At 47.7% G+C, this 14854-nt stretch overlaps 3 protein-coding genes and 1 long non-coding RNA gene across 10 annotated transcripts in view; 2 read left to right on the top strand and 2 right to left on the bottom strand.

Annotated features, from left to right (window-relative positions):
* Positions 1-1577: 1577 nt before the first annotated feature.
* On the bottom strand, positions 1578-10561 carry COG8 (component of oligomeric golgi complex 8). Of its 3 annotated transcripts, XM_043435307.1 has the most exons (6): positions 10136-10555; positions 8498-8705; positions 6906-7733; positions 4990-5158; positions 4013-4186; positions 1578-2115 (listed from the first exon to the last, which is right to left on the bottom strand). In XM_043435307.1, the coding sequence occupies exons 1-6, from the start codon at positions 10528-10530 to the stop codon at positions 1958-1960; spliced, it is 1932 nt and encodes a 643-aa protein (XP_043291242.1). In that variant the 5' UTR covers positions 10531-10555; the 3' UTR covers positions 1578-1957. The 3 variants fall into 3 exon arrangements, with proteins under 3 accessions (XP_043291242.1, XP_043291243.1, XP_043291241.1); XM_043435306.1 differs by lacking the exon at positions 1578-2115 and having other exon boundaries at positions 3731-4186; positions 10136-10561; XM_043435308.1 differs by lacking the exons at positions 4013-4186; positions 4990-5158.
* On the top strand, positions 4063-6632 carry LOC122420302. The gene is made up of 2 exons (XR_006263256.1): positions 4063-4198; positions 4995-6632. It is a non-coding gene; the product is annotated as an uncharacterized LOC122420302 (long non-coding RNA).
* NIP7 (nucleolar pre-rRNA processing protein NIP7) overlaps positions 10542-14854 on the top strand; it is an 11184-nt gene continuing 6871 nt past the window's right edge. For 4 of the 5 annotated variants that reach the window (XR_006263255.1, XM_043435317.1, XM_043435318.1 and 1 more), the window contains exons 1-4: positions 10542-10866; positions 10986-11072; positions 11166-11304; positions 12011-12151. Coding sequence is in view for 4 of the 5 variants with exons in the window: in XM_043435317.1 (XP_043291252.1) it covers positions 10811-10866; positions 10986-11072; positions 11166-11304; positions 12011-12151 (423 nt within the window). In the remaining variant the exon portion in view is untranslated. Of the gene's footprint in view, positions 10867-10985; positions 11073-11165; positions 11305-12010; positions 12152-12356; positions 13082-14854 lie in introns of those variants that run through there. The other variant, XM_043435316.1, reaches the window with a different exon arrangement.
* TMED6 (transmembrane p24 trafficking protein 6) overlaps positions 13938-14854 on the bottom strand; it is a 5916-nt gene continuing 4999 nt past the window's right edge. The window contains exon 4 of the mRNA XM_043435314.1: positions 13938-14324. Coding sequence (XP_043291249.1) covers positions 14091-14324 — 234 coding nt within the window. The 3' untranslated portion in view covers positions 13938-14090. The remainder of the gene's footprint in view (positions 14325-14854) is intronic.

The raw sequence follows: 14854 nt of genomic DNA, 5'->3' as shown, positions 1-14854 counted from the left end.
AAAACTTTCATTAGCTCAAGGTGCTGAATCATGTGTGTGGTCTTGCAGCTGATGTATCTGCCCAAGGTGGAAGAGAGTTTCTTCCTCGTAAAGGCAAGGATTTGTTGTCTTTGGGTTGTACTGTCTAGGGTTAATTGATCAAATCCATCCTTGTTTATTACAACCATAAATCTAATCTATTGTCAGCAACAGAATCTCAGGCTTTCCCCGAGGTCCACATTGAGCAGTCATTGACTTTTGGGTCTTAAGTCAGGAAGCGTCCAGCAGATACTACCAATCTGTATAACAAAGGCATGATTAAGGACTGTTAACCTCAGGGCCTGTAAGGAACCTTCAGAATGTTTTAATACGATCCTGCAAGGGAAAGGAAGCTCACTGAATCCTAATTTTCCTAAGGAGCCATGTTTTCAGTATAAAGGAGAGTTTACTACAGATTCCGCGAGGGCTGAGTCTGTCCTCACCTCAGGGCAGCGCTAGGCCCTGCTCCTCCCTGAAGTGTGATGGACACAAAGCCAGACTTGGCTGGCTTGCTTGGGCCCACACACCCCCAGACTTGGCTGTTTAGAGAAAGCACCTGGGGAGAGTGGGTCTTTCCTGGGTCGTTTCATTAACTACCATTTAAGATACATTTTCTCTATAAACAGCTTACTGGACTTCTTACTATACCTGTACTTGGATTTTGGAGGACTTCGGTCAGAGTACCTGCATGGCAAAACTCAACATAAAAATGAGATTCTTTCACCTCCTGACAAAGCTCTGACAGGATCTTAAAGCTAAAACTGCGGTCACCATGATGCTGGTTTATTTTTTCAGAGTAAGTGTGGTGACGAGGAAGCAGAAGTTCTGCTTTCTGTTTCTGCCCCGACTGTGACAGGAGGCTCATTGCTTCTTCTCAACTACAGGCAGTCCCCACTTGTTGAAACCACTTTGCACTGCTTCACTTTTATGAAAGACCTACATTAGTATCTGTTTTCAAATGGAAAGAAACTTGAAGAGGACTTTCACGTTTACAAAAAAAGGCAAAAGCTAAAACAGCATTCAGCTTCTGTTTTGCAGCAAGCTCTTACAGAAGCAGCAACACTCAAAGCAGCCAGGGGGGCACCACCAAGCTCCTTCCCCAGGAGCTACACTCAGCCTCTCAGCGTCAAGCCGCCATTGCTCTGAACTGTGTCTGGAAGCATCTGTTAGCATGATGTGTTCTAAGGTAACTGCTTCTTCCATGTATGCTATTTCAGCTTAGGAAAGGCTTCATCAGAATGTTCTTTCAGATCATGGGGAAACCTGTATTGCCCCTTTCCCAGCCCTGCTGCATGGCCTCCACCCAAAGAACGAGCCACGTACCAGCAACCTAAGAGATCTCAGCAGAAAAATCTTCCCCAGGCCTGTTAAAGGTGGAAAGCAAAAGCCCGAGACCTAAACTATATCTGAACCTTGAAAAATGTATGACTACTCAGTTACATTAATACTGTCATTGAACTGGAGATATTCTGCCCTGTGTTTTACTTCCACAGGCAGACTGGTATCTGCGAGTAACACACATAGACCCTCTGTAACATAAGAAATTGGTGAAGACGATCAACCACAACCTTAATCTGCATTTTAAATACAGCTTTCAGATGTTTGGGGGTTACATCATTATCTAATCGTGGCTTGGGGAATAGATAGCTACACTCCTCTGAAATCACATCTACTGAGTGGCTATTTATTTGCACCCCTCACCTCCCATCTCTATACAAAATTGCCAGGAAATGTCCACTCTTTTAGAGGAGATACTTTTCTTCTCAGGTTGAAAGCAATATATTGTCCATAGCTCATTTCAGAGTACACATTTTTAGCATCTTCCTCCAACTCAGTTTGGTAGCTCTGGCAGTCCGTTGTTTTCTGTCAGAGCAGAGCCAGCACCAAGTCCAGCAAGGAAGATGTGCCCAGCTCAAAGCCGGAGTGCAGTGTGTCTTGGTTAGTCATTCACCTCCATCCAGTGGATGTTTGTAAACGTCTTGCTGTCCATTTTGTCAATGAACAGGCAGCCCTGCAAGTGGTCCATCTCGTGCTGGATGATGCGGGCTGCCCACCCACTTGCCTGCCACGCCACCTGCTCTCCTCTAGGGTCCAACCCTGCAAAGGAAGGTACACCCTGCGTGAGGACATGCTGGAACTCCGTCATTCTCAACCTACTGAGACTTTCCCTGCCCCCAGCTGTGTTTACAAGAGGCAACATCAGAAGGGAATGCAGACGGCAGCCCCTCTCCATCCTAAAAACGAAGTCTGAACTCTGACTCTACCAAGTATTCAACCAGGTTCCCAATCCTGACAGGTGGGTTGCTAGGCTCACTATGGGGCTAAAATGAGAAATGATCTTCCCAAGTGGCTTGCTCAAGAAGAACCACCATCCCAACCCTCCAGCAAAGAATCCCATTCTGCAGAATATCCTGTGGAACGACAGACAGGTACTGGCTTATCACCCTGAGCTAGGCAAAGGTGGGTTCCACTTCTCCCAAGCCACCACGACAGATCTAATAGCAGCAGAGATGTGTGAGAGAGAGAGAGAGAGAGAAAAGAGACACAGGGTGAGCGACAGGGTAGAGGAGGGGTGAGCGCTCACAGCGGAGCCAGGCCCCCCTTCCAGTCCCCACCCCTGTGCCCCAGTTGAGTTGGCTCTGCTCCCACAGCACCTCCTGCCCGGTCCCATCAGCCCTGAATTTCGTCCACTCTAGGGTCTGCTCTTTCTTCATGTCGGTAGGCTCCTCAGATCAGCCATCAACGTGTCTACACTTTAACTGCAACTTGGTGTAAACTCTTCCGTGGGATCCGAACCCTCCGCCTTACACAGGTTGAAGGGGAGCACACAGGCACCCAGTCGCCGCCCCAGGGACCCCACCTTTCCGCACCTGAGATCTGCACCGCCTGGAAGCGGGGCACGCAAGCAAGGAAGCCAGCGACACTCTCGCAGCCCTCAGGGAACGTGACCAGGCGGCTGTCCAGCACCCGCAGGCTGGGGTTCACGAACACGCGCAGGGGGAAGGGCTCCATCTGACGGGCCTCGCGCACAAGCGGCGCGCAAGCGCGGAAGAGCGCCTCGGGGAACTCCAGCGCCAGTACCTGCAGCGGCACCCCGAGCTGCGGCGCGCTCAAGCCCACGCAGTGCCGGCGCCGCATCACTTGCACTAGCCGCTCCACCAGCCGCTGCAGCTCGGGTCCCGCCAGCTGCGCCGGCTCTACCGGGGCCGCCACGGCCCGCAGCGCCGGGTCCCCGACCTGGCACACGTGCGGGTACGGCGGCTCCGGCGTTCCCCGCACCAGACGCCGCACGTAGCGCCAGTAGGAGCGCCGGCGCGCCGGCCCCTGGAGTTCATCCCGGGCGGGCGTGGAGCTGTAGGTCCGGGCGCCGCCGACCGCTACCCGCTCTCCCCACAGCAGGGCCGACCCAACGCAGCGCGGCGCCCGCAGCCACCGCAGCAGCAGCCCAACTCCCAGGTGACCCATGGCGCGTGGAGCAGAGTCGCCCGCCCGGACGCGTCCCTCGTCGGCCCCCGTAGCCGCTAGGCTCCGCCGTCAGGGACGCCGGAAAGTGGTTTCCATGCGCCTTCCGGGAGCGCCGGCGCCGCTCCCAGTACACAGCCTGCCTCTCCGCGGCGTCTTTCAGCCTTAAGTCCCGCTTCTGATAGGTTTGTTGTTTTTTTTTTCCCGTTTCTGATAGTTTAACCAAGCATTTACAAGAATAGCCAAGAGGTTCACTATTTTTTAAATTTAATTGGAATATGGTTGCTTTACAGTATTGGGGGTTCTCTCCTGAATTACGCCTTTTGCAGCCTCTCCCACGCGCGGCAACACCCGTTCCCATCGGAGCTGCCTAACCTTCCCCCGACCCGCGCCCGGGGACCCGCCACATCGGCCTTGGGGGCAGGCAGCGCCTGTCAGATACCCGCACTAGGCTCGTCGGGCTGCGGGGGCCCCGCGGACTCCACCTCCTCTTGCCCCGCGTCAGGGACAGCGGGGCTGACGGGCTCCGGGCTCGGCGCCTCAGGGGGCAGTGCTGGCGCTGGAGCCGGGAGCTCCGGGACTAGCTCCTTGTCCAGACAGAAGACCGGCTCTCTCTTGGGCAGGATAAAGGCCAGAGGCTCCTGGACGACGCTGACGTTCACGTGCCCCAGGTTTCCGTACTTGGAGAGCTGAGTGGGTGGAATGCCTGATCCAGAAGGTAAAGAACATAAGTGAAAAAAACTTTTAATAAGTTTAAATATTGATGTGTCACAAGGGAAAAAAATCCCAAACACTTACTGGGAGTAACGAACACAGTCACCACATTTCAGTACGGTAAAAATCACCTTTGTGAGAGGGGACAGGGAGCTGTGCCGTAAAGCCAGACGGTGAAGGTCATCGGAACAGCAGAGTGCAGGGCGGATGGAGAAAGACAGTGCCAGGAGAGCCTGGGCAGGCACCGGCTTCCCCGGACAGGGCCAAGGAGAAGCTGGGGGAGCCAAGAGCAGCCACTCTGCTGGCGGGACCACTGCCCACTGCCCTCCCGCATGCCCTTCACCACACAGAGACAGTGGACAAAGGGATACGAAGGCAAATTACGAAAAAATACTTCATAAACACCGTCTATAAACATTTCATGGCAATGGAATCATACATTGTGGTTTCTTGTGATTGGCTTCTTTCACTTAGCCAGATATAAACATATTGAATGAGTCTATAGATAAGAAATGTCCAAAAAAAAAAAAAGAAATGTCCAGAAAGGGAGAATCGACTGCAACAGAAAGTAGGTTAGTAGCTGCCAGGGGCTAAGGGTGAGATTGGGGAATGACCACAAATGAACACCAGGGATCTTTGGGGTGATGGAAATGTTCTAAAATTAGATGGTAGCAATGGTCGCACACCTCTGTACATTTTTACTAAAAACTTAATTTTAAAAATTGGTGAATTACTTAGTATGTGAATTATGTCAATAAAATAGTTTTAAAAATCTTTTCTTCTCCATTCTCTTACCTAAGGTCTGTGCGATCTGAGCTGGAGGAAAGAGGACTTGGAGACAGCGATTTAAATAAGGAACAAGGTCTTCCAGGAAGACAGTGCAGAACTGGACAAAGAGCTCTTGCTCCCCACTGCTGAAGGCAGCCTCTTCTGCACGATGGAAGGCCAGGATTACTTTAGTTACCTAGGAGAAAAGGGCACCACCAATTACCTGTTAATCTATCCCCATCAGCAGTGACAAAGATGTGCAGCCCTCAAGTTTTCTGAAAGAACACTCCTTCCAAACAGTACATCATTATCTTGTATTTCACAACTGTGGTCAGTCTTCACAATTCTGTCACTTCAATGATGTATTCCTTACTCAACTAGTTTCATTATTGGCGCAGTTTCCAATTCCAGTGCAGGAACATCATGAAATACACAGAATACAACATTTTTGGCTCCAATGGGAGATGGACTAGAACTCTGATGGATCCAGGAAAATACCAGCAATACCATGAAAGGTTTTACTGAGTAAGGCCTCTGAAGTTCCAAAATGCTAGAACCACTAGAAAATTGTAAAGGAGCAGGAAAACAGAGCTGGAAAAGAACATACATTATTTCCACATACAAAGAACATTCATTATTTCCACATACAAATAACAGAGCAAGCCTAGCTAACATTACAGAGAGGTGTCATGGTGACAGGGTTAAGAACAGACACTCTGGGAAACTGCCTGGTGCTTCAGTGGTTAGAAATCTGTGCTTTCACTGCCAAGGGCCTGGGTTCAATCCCTGGTCACAAGCTGCAATGTCCCGCCAAACAAACAAGTAAATAACAAAGAGCCTCTGGTGCTAGATGTTCTGGGCTCTAGTTCCAGCTGTGCACTCAGTGCTTCTGTGGAGGTAAGCTCTAGATGGGTACTAGCTAATTCTATTATCTGAATTTCACTGACCCTAAAAAGCCTCACTGCTCATGCTTTCTTGCTGTTTTCAACAGAAAGACTCAATGCAAGCATGTCACAACTGCCACCTGGTTGACAGGGATTATAGGATGCCATCAACTGTAAGAAGCACCTCAACATCTAAAGATGTAATGTTTAAAAACGTGCACCATACTCAGAAATTAGTAGGATCAGTAGTGTTACTTATATTAGATGGAATTCTAAGACGGCTCTTGTGATCCCCACCTCCTGGTACCCACTCCTTTGTGTTTTCTCCTCCTCCTTGAGCGCAGGCAGAACCAATAGGATATGGCAAAGGTGAAGGATTCTGCAGTTTTCATTAACATCCCAAATCGGCTGACTGTGAATTAATGAAAAAGGAAGTTATCCTGGGTGGGCCTGACTTAATTAGATGAACCTCTTAAAAAGAGGGCTGAGGAAGAGACTTTGAGCAGGAGAGATGCGCTCCCACTGGCCCTGAAGAATCAAAAACTGTGAACTGCTCATGGAGTGGGGTGGTCTCCAGGAGTTGAGGGCCTCAGTCCTACAACTGTAAGGAACAGGAATATGCCACTGTGAATGAACCTGAAAGGAGGGGATCCCGAGCCCCAGAGGAGTCCACAGTCGGGCCAACACCTCGATTACAACCTCGTGAGCAGAAGCTCAACCCAGTTATACTGTGCCTGGACTCCTGACCCAAAGAAACTGAGACATGATAAATATGTGTTGTTTTAAGCTGCTATGTTTGTGTGAGTTTGTCATGCAGCAACAGAAAACCAATACATCACTGAAAAATTACTACAGGTGAGCCACTTCATGGAGGACGACTAACCAGACCTTTTCAACTAGAAAAACCTCTAAAACCACACTAAACCTAAGTCAGCAGGCACCCTGTCACAGACTGGTGTGTTACAAAAGTCTGGCCACCTGTAACGAAAGGAGCACCCCGCTACCGCCCCCCCCACAAAAAAAGGAGGCCCCAGTAGAGAGCCAACAGTCTGCGCTCACCTTGTCAAGGGCGTCCTCCAGGGCCCTGGTCACATCCTGCGCCAGGGCCACAGGGCAGCAGAGGCGTAGATCATTGAAGGCGACCAGAATGTTGTTGAGGAAGCAGGCAAGGGGCGGGAAATCTAAGAGCACCATGGGCGGCTGCAGGGTCCCTGGCTGAGTGACTGGAGCAGCAGCCGGCAGGGTACTGCTGCCCAGGACGGCTGGAGTCGAGATGAGGGTATAAGAGTTCATTTCATCCTGGAACTTCTCAACGGCCTCCTGAATTGCTTTCTGGAAAGTGCCGATAGCCACCTGCTGGAAAACAGGTGCCAACTGACCCCGGAAATCAGCCCCTACTCGACTGAAGGACAGCCCAAAGTACATGCACTGGCCCAGCAGAGAGTCCAGACGGCTGCCAATCCCTCGGTTAAGGTCGGTCTCCAGCACCTGCAGGAACTGTGAGACTTTCTGCAGCACCCAGCCGTGGAAGATGGCACTCTCATTCACCATGTGCTCACCCATGGCAGGAGGCAGCAGAGGGTCCTCGTCTGAGAAGATGGCACGGTACTGGGTGATAATATCGAACAGATGGACACGGCAGGCCTCGATAGTTTTTGTGATGTGGAAATAGGGATCATCATTGGGGATGGCAGTCAGGATGGAACGGAGCCAAGCATCTCGGGCCTGAAGAAACTTGACCCTCAGCTCAGCCTCAGTGAAGACATCCATTTGCCGTAGAAAGCCAATGACACGGAGGCAGGCAGGGAGCTGGATGTTGGTCCTCAGTTGTTGGATCAGCTGGCTCAGCATCAGCTGCATGGACTGGCGCACTTCATTCACAATGCCCTGACAACAGGGGGTGAGTCAGTACGCTGGGGAAGACACTCCCCGGAACCCATTCTGCTAGCCCTGAATATTGCCAACCAACATTCCCACTGCTGTCCTGACGTATGAGATGGACCTCCTAAAACTGATGCATCCAGGCTCACCAACAAAGGTTTGGTTCACTGTGGCCTACAGGCCCTGCCTGGTTCTCCTGCCCTCACCTGCGTCCTAATACTCTCCCCTTGCTCACTGCAGACCAGCCAGAATGGCTGTCTTTTTTACTTCTAAACACTCCAACTTCTTCTCTCCTTAGCCTGCTATACTTTGTCAGACACTTCCTGGTTTGGTCTCTCCCCACATCATCATGTGGCTGGATTCTCATCATCTGGGTCTCAGCTTAAATGTTACTTCTCCAGAAAAGCCTTTTCTGACCACTCTTCCTGGAGCAACCCACCTAGTCTTCTACCCCACTCCCTGGTGTATTTCACTATCTGAAAGGATATTATCTATTTGCCAGTTAACAGCTTATAGTCACAAGAGCCACAGCCTTGTCTTTGTTCACGCTACTTCCCCAGCACCTAGATCACTGCTGGCCCATGGGTAATATTTATCAGCTGACTGAATAATGAATGTATGTTTTATGATCAAGCCTGCCTGCCTTGCAGTAACTGATATGAAACATGCAAGGAGTTTCCCCAGGGTTTCTGCCTAAAGGGTCAGTGATGACCACAGAGTTACTGACCATAAGAACATAAGTTTGAGTCTTCTCTGGGCAAGTTGGCTACCTGGATGACAGGGATGGAGGAGTATTTCCTTTCTAGTCGGCGTACGTAGGCTGCCAGCTCCAGGGCCTCTTCATAATAGCTGTTCCGGACACAGGTGTCCATGAGCTGAGGGATCTCCAGGATCTCCAGGATTTCCGTGTGCCGGTTTAGAGTCAGGGTGTTCATCCGGCGATTGGAACTGATCTCCTCAGCCTCTTTCACAAAATTCCTAGTAACAGTCAGGAGAACATTTGGCGGTTTACCGCTCTGCATCCAGTTACCAAGCACTTACTATGAACTGACACTAGGCTAGATGATTAATCTGATTTAATCTTTACACCAAACTCATCAGGTACTTTTATCCCAAAGATTTTAAGCAACTTGTCTAAGATCACACAACTAGTAAGTGATTAAAGAAAAAAAAGATTTGAATCCAGATATGCCACTTAACTACTCTTGCCTGGAAAATCCCATGGACGGAGGAGCCTGGTAGGCTGCAGTCCATGGGGTCACTAAGAGTCGGACACGACTACGCAACTTCACTTTCACTCATTGGAGAAGGAAATGGCAACCCACTCCAGTGTTCTTGCCTGGAGAATCCCAGGGACAGGGGAGCCTTGGTGGGCTGCTATCTATGGGGTCGCACAGAGTCGGACACGACTGAAGCGACTTAGCAGCAGCAGTAGCAGCATGCCACTTAACAAGCCATGGCAAGGTACTTAGTCTCTCTGAACTGTTTCTTCATTGGTAAAATGGTACTATGACCTCATAAGGATGTGAGGATTAAATGAGCTGATGGGTATAAACCATTTAACACAGAATCTGATATGGAGTAAATGTTCCTTTAATAACGGCTGTTCTTATTTGCCCCAAGTAGCTTTGAACTACAACCTAACCCCCAAGTTCCCTCAGCCTCTTAATCTTCTCTGCTATTGTCCAACCTTAGTTCCTGCCACAGTCCCCCTTTCTTCTTTGTAACTGCAGAGGCCTGCTTTGTGAAGCCCCTTCTCTATTCTAGAGGACTGGAAGAATATGAAAGCTATTCTCAAATACTGAAAGACTCTAAAGAAAACACTTTTCTCATGAAAGGCTGGAAGGCAGAATTAGGGATAATGATGGAGAGAGGCAGAATATGGTTCAAAAAGGAAGTTTGGTGGGGTTTTTGTGGTTTTTTTGAGGATTATTACTGCTCCCAAATGGGATTTTCTTGTCAGTCTCCTGTCAGTGAAAGTTTTGTTTCAGATATCTCTCATCCAAGCTGTTGTATGTACATGTGTGTTGTGTGTATGTGTGATGTGTGTATGTTTATGTAAATATGCACATATATTAAACTGACAGTTGTAGGGTGTTAATTATGATATGTCAGACCCAATGATAAGTGCTTTGTATGCATTCCATTTAGGGCTCATCCCTATAAGAGGGATGTGCTGCTGGGTTCCAGTTCTGACTTAGGAACATCCTAGGGCGGTCTCAATTTCCTTATACACAAAATGGGAATGGCGTACGTACCTCGAAGGCTGCTGTGATGCTTAAAAGGATTAATAAAATGCTCAAAGGAGAAGCTGGCATATAGTAAGCTCTAAGTGTTAAGTATTCCTATCATCATAAAGACAACTATTACAGTTATTAAAAGCCCCTCTAGCTCCGGGCCCGCCGCACCTGCAGCTCTGTTGGAAGCTGGGCAAGCGGTCGAGCAGGCGGCCGAGCGACTCCTCCACATCCCCAAAGAGACGGTGGATGCGCTCGGTGCACTCGGCGCCGCGGATGAAGGTCTTGTAGTTGGCGAAGGCCAAGTCGCGCGTCTGCTGCAGCAGCTGCGCTCGCTCCTCGGCCAGGCGCTCGGGCTCCCGCCGCAGCCGCTCCAGTCCTGAGCCACTCAACTCTCTGAGATAGCGTCCCACGTCAGGCCGCTCCCGCCACTGGGCCTCCGGAAAGCGGTCCCGGAACAGCGACGCCAGGAGCCCTTCATCCTCCACCTCCCCGAGAGCAGCCGCAGTGGCTGTCGTCGTGGCCGAGGCCGTAGTTGAAGATGGAATCGTCGCCGTTGCCGCCATCTTTTCGGCAACACCGTCACTTCCTCTCCCGTCCAGGGAGGGCGCTGACTTCCTAATCTAGAACCGGAAGCGGCTGGGGCTCACTTCCAGTCTCTATGGTTTCTCGTCAGGCCGGCTTTCTTTTCCCGAGAGTCCTCCAGATTACGGGGCGCTAGCGTGGGGAACTATTAGAAAGCAGCTAGAGAGGCCGGCTTTGGGGTTGCCAAGGAGCGGCTGGCGGCTGGGCTTCCGTTTCCGCTAACTGAGGCACGAGGATCCGGCGTTCCAACCCAGCGGGAAAATGCGGCCGCTGACTGAAGAGGAGACCCGAGTAATGTTTGAGAAGATAGCAAAATAGTAAGAACGCTGGAGCAGAAGAGGGAGTGTGTGGTTGGCGGGGAGGGGCGTGGGTAGGGCGTGGGGCGCGGTGTGTGGACGAGTCCGGGCGCGGTCTCCAGTCCTCATTTTGCTCTCAGCATCGGGGAGAATCTTCAGCTGCTGGTCGACAGGCCCGACGGCACCTACTGTTTCAGGCTGCACAACGACCGGGTGTACTACGTGAGGTGAGGCGGCGCGGGGCCAGGTAGGCAGCGTGGAGCGGGTGCGGGCCTGGGTCCCACCGTACTCCCTCACCTCCTCCTGCCCTATCCCTTCAGTGAGAAGATTTTGAAGTTGGCCGCCAATATCTCCGGTGACAAGCTGGTGTCGTTGGGAACGTGCTTCGGAAAATTCACCAAGACCCATAAGTTTCGGTTGCACATCACGGCTCTGGATTACCTAGCACCCTATGCCAAGGTTTGTAGGGTGGTTTCAGCTCGCCACTAGGGATGGAGGCAGTCTAGGCAGAGGGCCACATCAGAAGGCAGAATTAGGCACATCTGCTATGCAACGGAGTCCCTGACCATGCTTAGGGTCAGTGCCAGCACCTGTAGCCGTACATCTGCTACCTGGGCGTCGTTGGTGCTGCGGGGTAGGAGCTCACCCTGGGGGGCTGCGTAGTGGTCCTTATCTCCAGCAAGAATTGAAAAGCCTATGCAAACGCAGCTCGAGACCGAAAAGCAAATGGGTGGCTATGAAGAGGAGCACAGTGGGCTACAGAAAAAGAGCTGTTAAACTTTAAGCCCATGGGAGAAATTGAAGAGTTGAGGAAAGAATCTCATGGTAGTTCTCGTCATGGAGTGAACAGTTTAAGGGAAACAGGCCTCTTTCCCTGAAAATTCATATTACAAAATAAATGATGTGTAGAAATAACAATCACTATGTTTTGTACCTGCACCTGACATAGTATTGTAGGTCACAGTACTTCAGTTTTGAGATCACAGAGTCAGGCACGACTGAGCAACTGAACATACACATGCACGCATATAATTCAGTGTAAAAGTAAAAAATCTTAGTTCATAAGAAAAAAAGAAATTAACCACAGACGTAGTAGTTAGCTAATCTACAAGGGTGTAACTGTTAGCATTTTTATGTCTTTTGGGTTTAATTCTTTTTCTTCTAGTATAAAGTGTGGATAAAACCTGGAGCAGAGCAGTCCTTCCTGTATGGGAACCATGTGCTGAAATCTGGACTTGGGCGAATCACTGAAAACACTTCTCAGTACCAGGGAGTTGTGGTCTACTCCATGGCAGATGTCCCTCTGGTGAGTAGAGATGGTGGCTGTTAAAAAATCAAGTATCTTTTCTTTCAAGAAGGATGTATTTTCAGTCTGCTTTTGAGAGGCTAAATTCTTGGCACCTTTTGAATTTTTCAAAGAATTGTATTTTTTCATCTTTGTTGTTTCCAGACCTCAATGCGTATTTATTGAATGACTTGAGTGAATCAGTGTCTCTTCTTTTGAATCCCAGGGTTTTGGGGTGGCAGCAAAGTCCACACAAGACTGCAGGAAAGTAGACCCCATGGCGATTGTGGTATTTCATCAAGCAGACATTGGGGAATATGTGCGGCACGAAGAGACATTGACTTAAAGCAAAATCGTCGCAAGGACTTGTGGCTGTGTGGAAGGGCCTAGTTTTGTTTCCTGTGTCTCTGTAGGCGCCACCGTCATGTTGAATTTTTTTCAACACTGTGACCTCTTCAGGGACTTCTTAGTTTAATATTCTCTCTTATCATGGACAAATACAGGCTGGATTCTTACTATGCAGAAATGACTCAAAAAATGAGGTTTCAGATCTTTGTGATTGTGACTGAATAGATGACTGTGTTTTATATTTGAATCAGAGGGCTTCTTGTTTTGAGTAACAGGTTCTAAATTGTTGGAACTGAGGACAAGAATAGCTTGTTATTGTTATCTATGATAACACTGTTTTCCAAACACGTGATAAGAACATAATGAATTTTCTTAAATATTTATTAATATTATGAAAAATAGATATTGCCATATCAGAAGTAGGTCAGGTTTGGGATTTTACAAATGAAATATAGATAAAATAGTAAGGGCAGTTTATTCTATGGCTTTTCTATATGATAGGTGCTGTGTGGTGTGGAAGAAAAAACTCTTGATTCAAACACCATTTCTCACATTTACTAGCTATATGGCCTTAGATGAGTCATTAAACTTCAATAAGCTTCATTTCATTCTTCTTTCAAAATACCTTAGCCATCTTCCTAAGAATAGTTTTTAGAATTCAGAATCATGATTGTAAAGCACCTAACACAGCGCTTGGCAAATGATGGTGTTGAATACATGCTAAGACTTGTTTTTGTAACACTTCTACTGAGTATTTCTGTTACTAAGAATAGGATATTATGAATATAGTTTGATTATATTACCTTGGCTTTAACAAGCGGTTTTCTTGATCTTTTTCTTGAATGGTATGATCCCAGGCTGAATGTTATTTTTATCACCTTGATTTCTATTATAAATCTTTTGGTTTTTTTAATTAAATTTTTTTTTCTTGACGTATAGTTGATGTACAATATTGTGTTAGTTCAGGTGTACAGCAGAGTGACTCATTTATATGTATATTCTTATAAGTCTTTAATTAACTCACTGGATTGGACAAAAAGCACTAATCAGAGACCCTGCAATAATAATGCAGCTCTTCCATCCTCCCCCGTGCCTTCCAAAATTACTTTTAGAATTGTTAAAGTACTTTTTAGCAAAAAAGCATATCATAGAAAAAATTTAACTTCCAGTATTGTTGTTTCTTTAGTGTATATACTGATTTAAATTCCGAAGATGACATCTCTAAAAAGAAAGCATTTTTCAATTATAGCAAAGCACTCTACAACTCCTGTTTCAGTATGCAACATATAAAACCCAGTTTATATATTTTTGTCCCATTTGTTTCAACTCTTCTCCCTTCCAAGGTTCTCTGTTAATTTCTAAATAGATATAGTAAAGGTTAAGAGGTTGCAATATGATGGGCAGTATTTTGATGGTAGCATTTAGTGCATACTTTAGAAATAATCAGTGTCAGAACTTATACATTTTATTATTTTATTGCTGTTTTGCCTGTGTAGATGAGAGCCATGGAGTACAACTTTCTAAAATTGATTTTTTTCCCAACAACTTTTTAAAGATTTGACAAAGCTTGTGTCCCAGAAGGAGAGAGCTAGGGCACTGTAGTCATTTGAGCTTAGCATCTTGGCTTTTGTGTTTCTGTCGTCATTGGGATATTGAAGAGACGCTTCAAGAAATACAGCTGCAGGATCCCAGAAAGAACAATGACAAGGCTCTGGGCTGTTGACCACCAATTCACATAGTTATAGTTTGATTGGAGAAGGAAAAAGTCAGCTGTTTTTCTCATGCGAGCAAAGTTGTAGTGTCGCCACATGTGAAAGATATTGTAATGCACCTTTCGTGTGCTCTCCTGCGGGACAGAAAATGAAATACAGGAAAGGTTCCTCTCTGCCTCTCATCTAGCCTCACCTGGGTACCCACCAGCACTAACCTCCTATAGTCACATGATTTTATGATGTGTAAAAGTTGGCTATTGAGGGTGCAGAACAAAAAAAAAAATGGGCTATTGGAGTTATTGGTAAATGGCTAGTTTTGTTGTATATGAAAAAATTACCTGGACTTCAGTTTTTAAAAATTTTTACAATGAAAAATTTCAGTGCTGAAACCAGAAAGCTGTTCCAGTGTATGTCTAGATGTAGACATATACTCAGCACATCATTGCCATTCTGGGCAGTGTCTTCTGTTCTTTGTATATGGTAAAAGATAAGAGCCTACAAATTTTTACTGAAGGGCCGGACAGTAAATATTCTAGGCTTTGCAAGCCATACAGTCTCTGTTGCAGTTACTAAACTCTGCCACCTGAGGCACAAAATCAGCCACGGACATATGTCCAGTGAGCTGTCCCCCAGTATCTGCGGGGAGATTGGTACCAGGACCTGC

This window comes from Cervus canadensis, chromosome 18, assembly GCF_019320065.1.
Source record: "Cervus canadensis isolate Bull #8, Minnesota chromosome 18, ASM1932006v1, whole genome shotgun sequence".
Taxonomy (NCBI): Eukaryota; Metazoa; Chordata; class Mammalia; order Artiodactyla; family Cervidae; genus Cervus; species Cervus canadensis.
Note: the sequence above shows the minus strand (reverse complement) of the source record. Positions and strands in the feature narration are given on the sequence as shown.